The following is an 11,487-nucleotide window of genomic DNA, read 5'->3' as shown; positions in this document are numbered from 1 at the left end:
CTCACCTGGCAAGGCCACGGTGCTCTCCGGTGAAGCCGAGATGCTGGGAGCCGGGCACGGTGGCCTCCTGGATGTAAACTTGACCTGTGACACATCCGAGTGTGTGTGCTATGGCAGTTCTGATTAAAGACTCTTGAAAATTAAGAATGTACTTTCAAATCGTAACAAGGTCCCACCTTCATACCCACTAGGATGGCTGTAATCAAAAATCGATAAGAAGGTGAGGCTGTGGCGGACCGCTGGTGGGAACGCGAAAAGGCACAGCTGCTGTGGCAAGTGTGGCTCCTCGCGGCAGTGAACACGGAGTTAGCAAACGGCTCAGCACGTCCACTCCCAGCTACCAACCCAGGAGAAAGTAAAACATCTGTTCCACCGAAACTTGTTCACAAGTGTTCACAGCAGCATTACTCACAGCAGCCAAAATGTGGACGCAACCCCGGTGCCCATCGGCTGATAACTGGATAAACAGAAAGGGATCGAGTCCTGACACCGGCTTAACATGGATCAGCCTCGAAAACGTGATGCTAAGTGAAAGAAAGTAGATACGAAAGACACGTGTCATATGAGTCCATTTATATGAAATGCCCAGAAGAGGCAAATCCAGAGACAGAAAGTGTGGGTCAGGAGGTGCCGGGGGCTGGGAGGAGGGGGATGGGAAGTAAATGCTTATGGGTCCAGGCTTTCTTTTTGGGGGTGATGAAAATGTTCTAGAATTAGATAGTGGTGATGGTGGCACGATCCCATGAATACACTGACAGCCACTGAGATGGACACTTTAAAAGGGTGAGTCGTATGTTATACAATTTCTATCTCAATTTAAAAATGTCTCCTCAAAATGCAATTTGGATCCCCCTTCCTCGTGGCCAGGGCTCCAGTTCCAACAAACAACAAAGTAACATTTAAGAGCCAGGGATGGAAGTCTAAACCCCAGGGCTAACCCCACCTTGGCCACTTCCTGCCTTCCTGAACTTGAAGGTCATTCGACTTCTCTAAAATCACTTTCCTTGACCTTAAGCCCTCAGTAACTGTTCGCCAGTACGATTCCTGTCTCCTCATCTACAATGTAGCTGTAGGAAAACAGCGCAAGACTGTGAAGAGCTGATAATGTGGACACCTTATTATTCGCAGAATCTGAGCTGCCTTTATGGGTTACCCGGTCTAATCCTCGCAACCGCCCCACGCCATAGGAGAGGGGTACTCAGGATCTCCTTCTAAAGAGAGGAAACTGAGGCACGGAAAGCTTACAAAACTCACCCAAAGCTTCCCATCTAGTGAACTGCAGGGACCAATGTTGATTCGTTTTAAAGGCGGTTACATACAGATAACATACAATTTACCATTTTAAGCATTTTTAAATGTACGGTTCTGTGGCATCAAGAGCATTCGTACTTTGTGTAAAACCATCCATCCATTTCCAGAACTGTTTCATCTTCCCCAATGGACACTCTGTCCCCACTAGATACCAAGTGCCCTTTCTCTCCTATCTTCAGCCCTCGGAACCAGCCTTTCTACTTTCTGTCTCTATGAATTTAACTCCTCCAGGGACCTCGGAGAAGGAGAATCACACAATATTTGTGTATTGTGACTTGCTGATTTCACCTAGCATCATGTCCTCAAGGTTCATTCATGTCGTAGCTTGTGTCAGAATCTCCTTCTCTGTTAGGGCTGAGTAGTATTTCACTATATCGACAGACCGCATTTGTTTCATCCATCCATTCCGCCATCGACGGACCTTTTGGTTACTGTGACCACTGCTGCTCTGAACACGGGTGTGCAAATCTCTTAGCGACCCTGCTTCTAGCCCTTTTGGGTCCATACCCAGAAATGGACTTGCTGGATCCTATGGTAATTCTGTTTATTTTTCTCAGGCATCCTAACTTTTAAGCCGGGAAAAGCGAACGAGAAGGAAATGAAATCATACTTCTCCCCCCCTCTCCTCGACAGACAGTACCAAGTGCTGGCGAGGCCATGGGAACTCTGGTGGGCAGTAATTCCAGCAACCGCCTTGGCAAGGGGTTTGGCCACTTCCAGTCAAGTTGAAGTGTAGCCGTGCCACACACAGGAGCGCTCACGCACAAGCACAGAGGCACAGACAGCGGCACCAAAGGAGGAACCGGGCGCCCCAGGAGACTTGGAGGGAACCCCCATCAATCAGGTCCTGCAGCCAGTGGGAGAAGGATCTGGAAGACGTGATACATTTATAGAAAGTTACACCACACGCGAGACAGGGAGTGGGGTATACCCAGGTCCGGATGGTGGTTACTTCTGGGGCGGGAGGGGCACAGATGGGCCTCCAGCTCAATCTGTTGGGTTTCATGTCTTTCAAAGGAAGAGACTTGCGCCAGCCGAGAGGGTGGCAGTGCAGACACCCTGGCAGAGGCCCCAGTGGAAGTCAGGCGGGGCCGAGAAAGAAGAGGCAGAAGTAAAACCAGAAGTCAGCAATTCTAAAGAGAAGCAGAGAGCAAAGATCAAAGCGAAAAACGGCAAACGGAAGAAAAGACTAGAAAAACATGAAAATGGTTAGAGGGACCTGCTGTGCTACCACGACCCAGCCTGCAAATAGCCACCAGGCTTGAGTAGCTCTTCAGAAGCACAGGAGCCAGGCCCTGGCAATCAGCCAGCCCCCTGCCCGGCCAAGGGCCCCAGTAGCCACCAGGACATTCACAAGAGAGGCAACGGGGACTCAAGGGGCACCTGGGTTGAAGACTGCTTGTCTTAGCAACGAGCACAGGGTTACGGAAACATATTGGGGCCGGGGGGAAAAAAAAAAACAAAAAAAAAACAAAAAACAAAACAAAACAAAACAAAAAAACGGGACCCGAGCCTCCACTTAGCAGGGGGAGAGGTGTGCCCTGATCACGTGACTACTTGGGGGTTTGCTCGACGACATAAATCACCTAGTTGATATTTACTCAGAGATTTCTACTCACGGAGATCTTCGGAGGTGAGAGGGAAATGCTTTGCCTGTTGGATGTGCCCAATTTTAACTGCGGAGAAACAAAATCTCCTTTGTTCTCTCAGGGTGCGACGAAAACATCTTACACGGGGTTTGAGAATTTTCTCTCCTCAATTCCACGTGATCGCTAAATGTGCCAGCGAACCGCGCTCTGGTAAACGCTCATGTTAACAATGATGACAGCTGCGCTGTTTTATTTCCAAATGTAAATTTGAACTCTTTTTATAACAACTATTATCTTTCATAATTTTATAATTAAACTTTTATAATGCAAAAGATCGGAAGCAGCTAGAGGAGACGTTAAGATTTGACAAAGCTAGCTGATGTGTAGACAAGTAGAATGTAGACACCCAGAAAACCGTTTTAAGCGAGACCAGAAACTCAAAAGCTAAGAAGGGCAAGACAGACATATAGAAATCTTGAGAAGAATGAACAAGGACTACGAGGGAGCAACTTCCAGAACAAACGCAAACTCCCAACGGACGAACGCACGCGCGCCGGTCGTGCACGTGCGCGTGTGCGTGTGTGTGTGGAGGAGGCATGAGTTCGAGTCACAATGAGAACTTGTTTCGCCCCCATCAGATTGGCACAAAATGAAAAAGCGTGCTAACACCTGCTGGTGGGTGGGGGCCCGGGGAGGCCTCTCTCGTTGCCGGCAGAAAAAAAGGTGAATCATGAGCATCACTGGGAAAAGCAACCCAGGGAGTTAAAACCCACGTGCGCTTCAGTCGCACTCCTGACAGTGACCGGAGAAGGGCGAGCCGCAGGACGCAGAGATGCCCATGGGCACTGCTGGCAACAGATGAGCGCGTCGGATGAGGACAAGGGGGAAGGAGGCCGGTACCGGCCCCAGCCACGCACAGAGCGTCACTGAAACCCAACGGGGCCTGGGGCGGCATCTGCACCCTTCCCTGTGGTGTCCGGAGAGCAAGTGCTCGGGAGTGCATGTCCCATGGTGGGGCCACCAGATTCCTGACAGTCCTCAGGGATCTCATCGTCCGCCACGAATGAGCCTGTATTACCTGTGCAATCAGCAAAATCAACACGGCTGTTTTCACTGGCGGGGCAAATCCCCAGGCCGTGGTATGGCAAGGCTGGGAAGAGGCCAGGTGGCAACGCCATTGTCACCGCTTCCAGGGAGAGGTGGAGTGATGGAGGTGGACAGGGCTCTGGGCTGGGAGGCGGGACGCCTGGGTTTCTGATGCTCAGTGTTGCAACTTGCAGCCAAGTCTGGAACTTCTAGAGTTTCAGTTTCTGTGAAATGAGGGGGTTGGTGCAGATGGCTTCTAAGATTCCTCCCAGCTTTGGAACCTCTAAACCGTTAGGCCGAACGCGGGGAGAGGGCCCACTTGGTAACCGATGGCTTCTCGGCTGTGCCGGATGGCGGGGCGGGGTGGGGGACAGTAAGATGGAGATGGTGGGAGTAACAACAGATAAACGAATAGGGAGGGGCGAGGACTCTCAGAGCAGAGCTGGGCCAGGCCACAGCCACCAGCCTTCTTCCTCTAATGTCTCAAACATTGCTGGCACCCTTGAACTTGGCGGCAGGGCTGAGGCGATTTGTGGTCCCGGCCTCAGAGGCCAGGGCTTCCTGGGGCTGGAGGGGACCAGGAGGCTGCATGACTAATGCTGGCCACACCTTTTGAGAAACACTGATCAAAAACAGGGGGCAGAAAGAGAAGGTTCCAGGCCTCTAGCTTGAATTGGGTCGGTTCAACGGAGGGTTATCTGATGTAGCAAAAAGACAGAATGCCTCGTTCAAGCTGAATTTCAGATGACAATGAACAATTTTTCAACATAAACACATCTCGTGTGATATTTTGGATACACCGGTACTAAAACATTATTTTGTCCTGCATTTCCTCTGATGACCTTGGACGGGAGCCCCAGCAAGAGAGAGTGGGGTTGGGCTTCTGGAAGTCTCTGTCCCACCAGAGGCATCCTTCCCACAGGAGTGTCTCTTTCGGGCAGAGTTTACCCCGCCCAGGGTCACCCCAGGCTCTGGAGTGCTGAGGGCACCCCGCGGTACCCCTCCCCCCGCAGGATGGTGCTCTAGTCCTCCACGAAAGCGTCCCGAATCACCGTAATCTGACCGTGCCACCTGTATCCTGTGGGGACCCAGCCTGACACAGGAGCGAAGTGAAAACCAGAAGGTTCTCAGGGTTATTTGTTAAGTAACTATAGGTGGAAATAAAATAAGTTATCGGTTCTTGTGGCTCAAAGGTGTGGAATGAGCAAGGCCATGCCAAGCCCCAACAATCCTCAGTGGGGCCCATCAGGGAAATAGCTACTGAGAGAAGTAGCAAAAGGGGCAGAAATCACCCGGACAGGAGGTGAAGAGCCTGCCCCCCACCCCCGATTCTTCCACCCTGCCACCCCACCTCTAACTGAGACCCCCAGGGAAGCGCTCCTTCCCCTCTCCTTCCCTCTGGCCCCTTTGAGGTCCGGGCGGCCTTTCTGGGGACACCCATGGCCTTTTTCCTCTTCTACGGCATATAGAGCCTTCGAGACAACTGTCATGTAACAAAGCTGCTTCCCCGAGCAAATGCCACCCCTGCTCTTCACCTGCCAGCATGCCCTGCCTCGGGGCCCCAAGTCCTGGGCAGGCCCCGCCATTTGCCCAGGGCTTGGGGGAGGGGTGGAGGCTGGCCGGCCGGTGCCCAGGCAGAGGCAATGCTCATAGGCCCTCACCTGCTGGGTTCTTCAGGTGACGGCTTGGTTGAGACCAGCCGCTCATTTCACATGTGCCCAGCTGGGACAGAATATCTGGCTCGGGTACGCAGTTTCAAAAGTATCTTGGTAGTCATAGCAACGGTCCGCCAACCCAAGGGGCTCTGGGGAGCACTGAGCAGATGCATATGGAAGTCCAGTCCTGAGATGCCATTTGACAGGGACAGAGTGTCCTCTCTCTGCCTTCACCTTTGTTTTTACAGACCAAGGGCTTTCCAGGTGACAGAGAATGAAACAGACATTGAAAAAACACATTAACAAGTGGGGAGAAAGTATGCGCAGGGGGACAGTCTCTAGGGGTCTGCGGAGAACAGCCCAAAGGCAGAATCCTCAGCGTCTCTTCAGCCCCAGCTTCGCCCCCCGCTCGCCGACTCACTGTCATCGCACGAGAAGCACACAGAGGGGCTTAAACATTCCAACTCCGGGGACAGCCTTGAGCTGCCATCGGGAGATCATGGTTCCTAAGGACCTGGGGTGACAGGGATGTGCGGATTGCTGAGACCACGGTGCAGGTCTCTCCAGTGGCCACAGACATGTGACACTTCAGTAATCCTAGCCTCTAAGGACACGTAAGACACACCCTAGCTCTTAGACTAGACTTACCGAGCAACATTCTGTTGAGAATTCAACTTTTGACATTTGAGTGTGTTTCTTCATCTAGATCCACCCTGCCTTGTTCCACAAAGGATACGAGGTGACGTGTCTTCCATGTGACCTGCCGTCAGTTTGGCAGTCAAGATGCTACGATGAGTTCATGCTCTGGCCTTCTGATTTCCACATCCGTCTGATGGACATGTGACTCACTATCCCTGAACCCTCACCTCTGGGGACAGTCACTGGTAACCCCGCTGCCTGGCCTGGCGCATTGTCCAGAAGCTACCCTATCCAGCCATCACCGGCCCACCCTTGTAAGCGATATCCTAAAGCTATTGCATTCAACCATTCTCTCTCCGACTGTGAGCGTCATGAATTTCTTGGGGTCGCTTCCCCCCGACATTTTATTTAAAAATTTTCAAACAACGGAAGAGTTACAGGAAGAGTATAACAAACCCCCACATCCGCCACCCCTAGATATTTGCTTTATCTATTCGAAAGTAGGTTGCAGAGGGTATAACATTTCACCCCTAAGTATTGAAGCCCGTAACTTTGAAAGAAGGGACAGTGTTCCGTGTAATCATCATATGTGACCACACCCAGGAAAGGTAACACTAACGACAAAATGTCATCTGATTGTTGTCCATTTGGACGCGTGCTGTAAGTAGCTTCTTTCCACACGTTAACGCATCTTCCCCTCGGGAGGGAGGCTCTGGCGAGTGTTTAAATTTGTCAGAAATAAGAAAGCACAGTGGAACTGGAGCACGTCACAGACTTTGGACCAGAAGTGGCCCGTGAGCCGCTGGAAGAGATGCCACTGTGCCAGCTGATGGTCACACAGCTTGAGGACCACAAAGCCCAGGCAGGAGAGCACACCCACAGCCAAGTACACGCCTGAGCAGGCGCTGCCGTAGCGCCCTTGGGCACGCAGGGCCTGGCCCACCACAGTGGCGATATGCGCGCCCAGCGCAACCTCAAACCCACAGGGGTGCAGCAGGGCAAGGCCGTAACTGCACAGCGAGAGGCACTCGACGGTGAGCAACAAGCAGGGCTTCCAGCCCCTGTCTAGGTAGAGGAACCACGCCACCGGCCACGCAAAGATGGGCAAGGTGAGCCACTGGTCCAGCACGGCGGCGCGGTGCGCCTGCGTCCCGATCCGCAGCCACTGCACTGGGCCGTAGACCAGGGCCATGCCGGCGAAGACGTCCTTCAGGTAACGAGCCCGCCGCACCGCTTCGGGGCGCTGTGGGGTGCTGGCATTTCTCTGTAGCCAGTACACTCCCAGGAGCACGTAGGCCAAGTTAATGAGTGAGTTGAAGGGCATGGCTAGGAAGGCGGGGAGGCTGGCTACCGGGGCTTCTGCATAGTGTTCGTAGCCCACTTGGACGAAGACGCCTTCAAAAACGCCCGTGGAGACAGTGGCCACACAGAGGCAGCTGGCCACAGCCACGTGGCAGAGGGCCCACCCCGACTCGGGCTTCATCTGGAACCCCGATTGTAACCCGGGGCGGAGAGCTTAAAAGAATGGCAGTCTCCACACTTATTCAGCATTCAGATAAACAGCTTTTGCAAAACAGACCTCAGCCTCCCAGCTGAGCCAGCAGGAAGGAGTCCCCGTGATTTCCGACGCAGACGCTGCGACCTTGCCTCGGAGTGGCGGTGGCAGGCCAGAGGAAGGCGGGGGTCCTGCTGATTGGCTGGCACGAGTGGAGGACCGTTCTGCCTTTTTCCTTTGTGGTTAGAAAAAGAGTGTGGTTAGAAAGAAAACCATCCAAAAAAGAGCCTCCATCTTCCCGACTCTCGGCCTCAGGATCCACCAACAGTTTCCATCAGAAAAAAAAACAACAAAACAAAACCCGAAAGAAAAGTGAAGCGATACCCACGGCACGTTCACCTTCGTACACGTGGCCTCTAGACGCCCGCAGGATCCTTTCTCGCCGAGGCGTTTCGCGCCTCTCTCTCCTGGCGCTGATGCCGTTCCGTTCTTTCATCTGCGGACTATGAAAGTCCTGCTCCTTGTCCCAGTTCCCTTGGGGCCACCGCATCTAGGGAATCCAGCCTTTCCTGGGTCTGCTGTGAAACTCAGAACAGGCTTTCCTACCTCAGTGGCGTCATAAATGTGCAGCTTTCCAGGCTAGCCCCAAAGCCCTTTTAACCAAATACCCAGTTGAACTAGAGACCATTAGCTGTGGTCTGAGTTCTCAAACCCAAAGGCATGAGATGGTATGGTGGTGCCGGAGGACGGAGAGGAGGAGGAGGGGGAAGAGGCGGAGGGGGAGGAGAGAGATGAGCATCTTCCCTCTTCTTCTCTGGTGTGAGGCCCTGGCCCGCCCTCCTGCCCTCCCCTAAAGCGCCATGCCATCCCCAAATCACCTTCTTGCCTTGGCTCACAATGAAACCTTCCATTTCCTGCAGTCACGGAAACAGACGATTTAAAAGCAATGGAGACTTATCATTGACTATCAACTGCTTTGGGGCCGGCTGTGCTGTGAGTTGGCCTACTAGCCTAGAAACGTATTCATGTCAAAGAAAGGAGAGGTTCAGTGCTCTGAAAATGACTCGAAGCCAAGACGGCAGGCAGGCCTGGGGAAGGGAGGAGCTGTCTGTGTTCAAGCCTCGGCTCTACCTACGGTGCGACCTTGGGCCGTAACCGTTCTGGGCCTCAGTTTGCATACCTGTGGAATGGGGGTGCTACCAGTACCTCCCTGCGGAGGCGTAGTGTATATTAAATGAGTTCTTATATACGAAGACCACTTGGCCCCATTTATTCCTGAGGCACAATGTCTATTCCCCTCCTGTAGTTTAGGCCCTGGGAGGGCAGGTCGGGGCTGATCCTTCGCTCTCCCTCTGGGGCTCAGGGAAGAGCTGCTCCATTTTGATTCAATTCAACCCAAGCACCAAGCCAACACCATTGCGCTCTTTCCTTTCTCTCTCATTGGTCCTATTTGCCACTTCACTGCTCAGCCGGGCCCTAGGGGCCCACCTGCCTCCTCCGGGGAGGGAACTGCTGGGCCTCACGCTGAGCTTTCTTGCTCCTGTCTGTCCTGCCTCGGGGGTCTGTTCTGTGGAGGACCACAAGGTCTGGCGTTGGCCCAGGTGAACGGAAGCCCTCACCCTGGCTCTGCATCTCCTCACTGACCACGAGCCTCCACCTCAGCGGGATGTGGCACTATCCCACACCTCCCCGCCCGCCCCGCCTTCGGCTAAGGAGCCTCCAGGCAGCCCCTGCCCAAGGGTTCCTACTCCCGGGCTGGCAGCCACTAGAGTGGTCTGCACACAGCAGTCCCCAGCATCTTCCTCGAGTGTCACTGGATCGGATCGTGTCAGCCCCTGCTCAACACCTCAGTGGCTGGCTCTCCACTCCACACACTCTTGGCCAGACATCGGAGTGCCAATCCCATATAGCCCTGCGAGCTTCTTAGGCCCAGTCTGCCCTCCAGCTAGAACGTGACTGTGGTCCTTGTTCCTTCCCGCACATGGCCTGCTCACAACCCCAACTCAGCTGTCATTTCCTCTCAGGCGCTTCCCTGTTCAACTCCCGACTTCGGCTGGGAGGAGAGCTGAGGCCCCACCTGGTCTCCAGGTCCCTCTCTGCACCCATCTGGGGCCCCAGCTCCCTGGGGTGAAGTGCCAGGCCTTCAGGACCCCATTATGCTCGCTCTAGCCTGACCCTCTTGTCTGCCAGCAAGCATGGAGGAGAGTGGGGGACAGGAGTCAAACACTGTCAACTTGATAGGGAAGGAGATCCAGGAAGGACACAGAAAGTGACTCCCCTCCGGAAGCTGGGGAGAGTCCACTTGGGCCCTTGTGCAAGCTGAAAGCAACAATGTAATCAAACCAATTTCCCAAGTTCTCCAGGAAGACCACTGCAGGGTGCTTTCTGGCCTGGCTCCTCTGTACCCCTGAACTGCCATGACCCTTGCTACGGGACACTCCAAGTTCACAGATTTCCCCCAGCGCCTGGCACACAAAGGCCGAAGGCTCCGCAGCATCGGCTGGCTGTTCTGGGGTCTCTGGGGGGACATCCTGCAAAGCAGAGGCTAAGGGGTTAACACATATTCCTTAGATTCTTCTGCCTCCTGGGCGGTAAGCATTTAAGCTATAGCCACAGTCACCTGTCACAGTGGTGGCTTCTTTGGCCTGTAGCATTTGACAACTGCTTCTCCCTAACCACCCTCAGGGACGTCAAGTCAGCCCAAGGGCTGCGATGTGGAACACCCCCAGTAAGTGAGGTCCATCTAGATCACCTGGATGCCCAAGGAGCCTGGAGCAACCACAATGATTCCTCAACTCTGGGGAGAGAAGCCGTGAGTGTGCAAGGCCCCGGGAAACCAGCAGCTCAGCTTTCTTATTTTACAGGGCAGGGGCTCAGGGTGTCATAAATGTGGAGTTGCATGGCCAAGGTCACTTAGCACAGTTGGTAGCATGAGCAAACAGGTGAGGCCCCTTTGGCCTTTCTCAAACAAATGCTTCCAAATGCATAAAGTAAAACAGGATTACGACATAACGTCAAAAGAATGCTAATATAATATGTTCGAAAATGTGCGATATGGTACTATAGGTGCTTCTTAATAGGTTAAATTCCAGGACCTACGGGCAGATTGAATAACTACAGTAATTTCAAAGTAGTTATTCTGCCTGCCAGTAGGTCCTGTCATTTAGTTAATTTCAGGATATCTACAACAAAAGCTATACCATCTGAAATGATCTGCCATTTTCATTGGGCACGAAGTCAGCTGCCTAACGCTCTGTGCTCTACCTACATTCGGAATTGCGGGAAAGGCCAAATTTCGGCTAGAAGTTGGTGAAAATAAAGACGAAATAAAGATGAGAGAAAGTGAAAAAAAATCATGTTGTCGCTTCAAGCTCCCAGACACCAGTGCAGGACCCCTGCACTACAGCCCGCGTCTGGCAGTGTGGGTGACAGCGCACAGCGCCCGGGCGGCCTCTTGCAAGATTTGGAAGCCGGGACGACGTCCATACCCACCTCTCAAGATTGTTGTGAGAGCTCACGGTATTGGCGCCAAAAGGCCAGCGATCATCATCCGGGTATTTTGCCTCTCTCGCTTTGCTGGGGAAAATTCAAATCTCAAAAAAGGGCGGACCCGAAAAGCGATCGTGCGCCTGCGCGCGGGGCGGAGCCCAGGGCTCTGGGAAGCAGGCGGGGCGGGGTGACGCGAGGTGACGCGGGCCGACACAGACTTCTC

At 53.3% G+C, this 11,487-nt stretch overlaps 1 protein-coding gene across 5 annotated transcripts; it reads right to left on the bottom strand.

Annotated features, from left to right (window-relative positions):
- Positions 1-6,643: 6,643 nt before the first annotated feature.
- On the bottom strand, positions 6,644-11,450 carry TMEM187 (transmembrane protein 187). 5 transcript variants are annotated; one of them, XM_025049227.1, is made up of 3 exons: positions 11,268-11,450; positions 8,164-8,353; positions 6,644-8,010 (listed from the first exon to the last, which is right to left on the bottom strand). In XM_025049227.1, exon 3 carries the CDS (start codon positions 7,761-7,763, stop codon positions 6,963-6,965), a length of 801 nt encoding a protein of 266 aa, XP_024904995.1. In that variant the 5' UTR covers positions 7,764-8,010; positions 8,164-8,353; positions 11,268-11,450; the 3' UTR covers positions 6,644-6,962. The 5 variants fall into 5 exon arrangements, with proteins under 5 accessions (XP_024904995.1, XP_024904996.1, XP_024904998.1 ...); XM_025049228.1 differs by having other exon boundaries at positions 8,164-8,350; XM_025049230.1 differs by having other exon boundaries at positions 8,164-8,325.
- Positions 11,451-11,487: the final 37 nt, after the last annotated feature.

Source organism: Pteropus alecto, unplaced genomic scaffold, assembly GCF_000325575.1.
Source record: "Pteropus alecto unplaced genomic scaffold, ASM32557v1 scaffold396, whole genome shotgun sequence".
NCBI lineage: Eukaryota > Metazoa > Chordata > Mammalia > Chiroptera > Pteropodidae > Pteropus > Pteropus alecto.
This window is presented reverse-complemented; position numbering and strand designations above follow the sequence as displayed.

Excerpts from the sequence above, each read along its gene's own strand:
- TMEM187 (XM_025049227.1), bottom strand. The coding sequence starts at position 7,763 with ATGAAGCCCGAGTCGGGGTGGGCCCTCTGCCACGTGGCTGTGGCCAGC.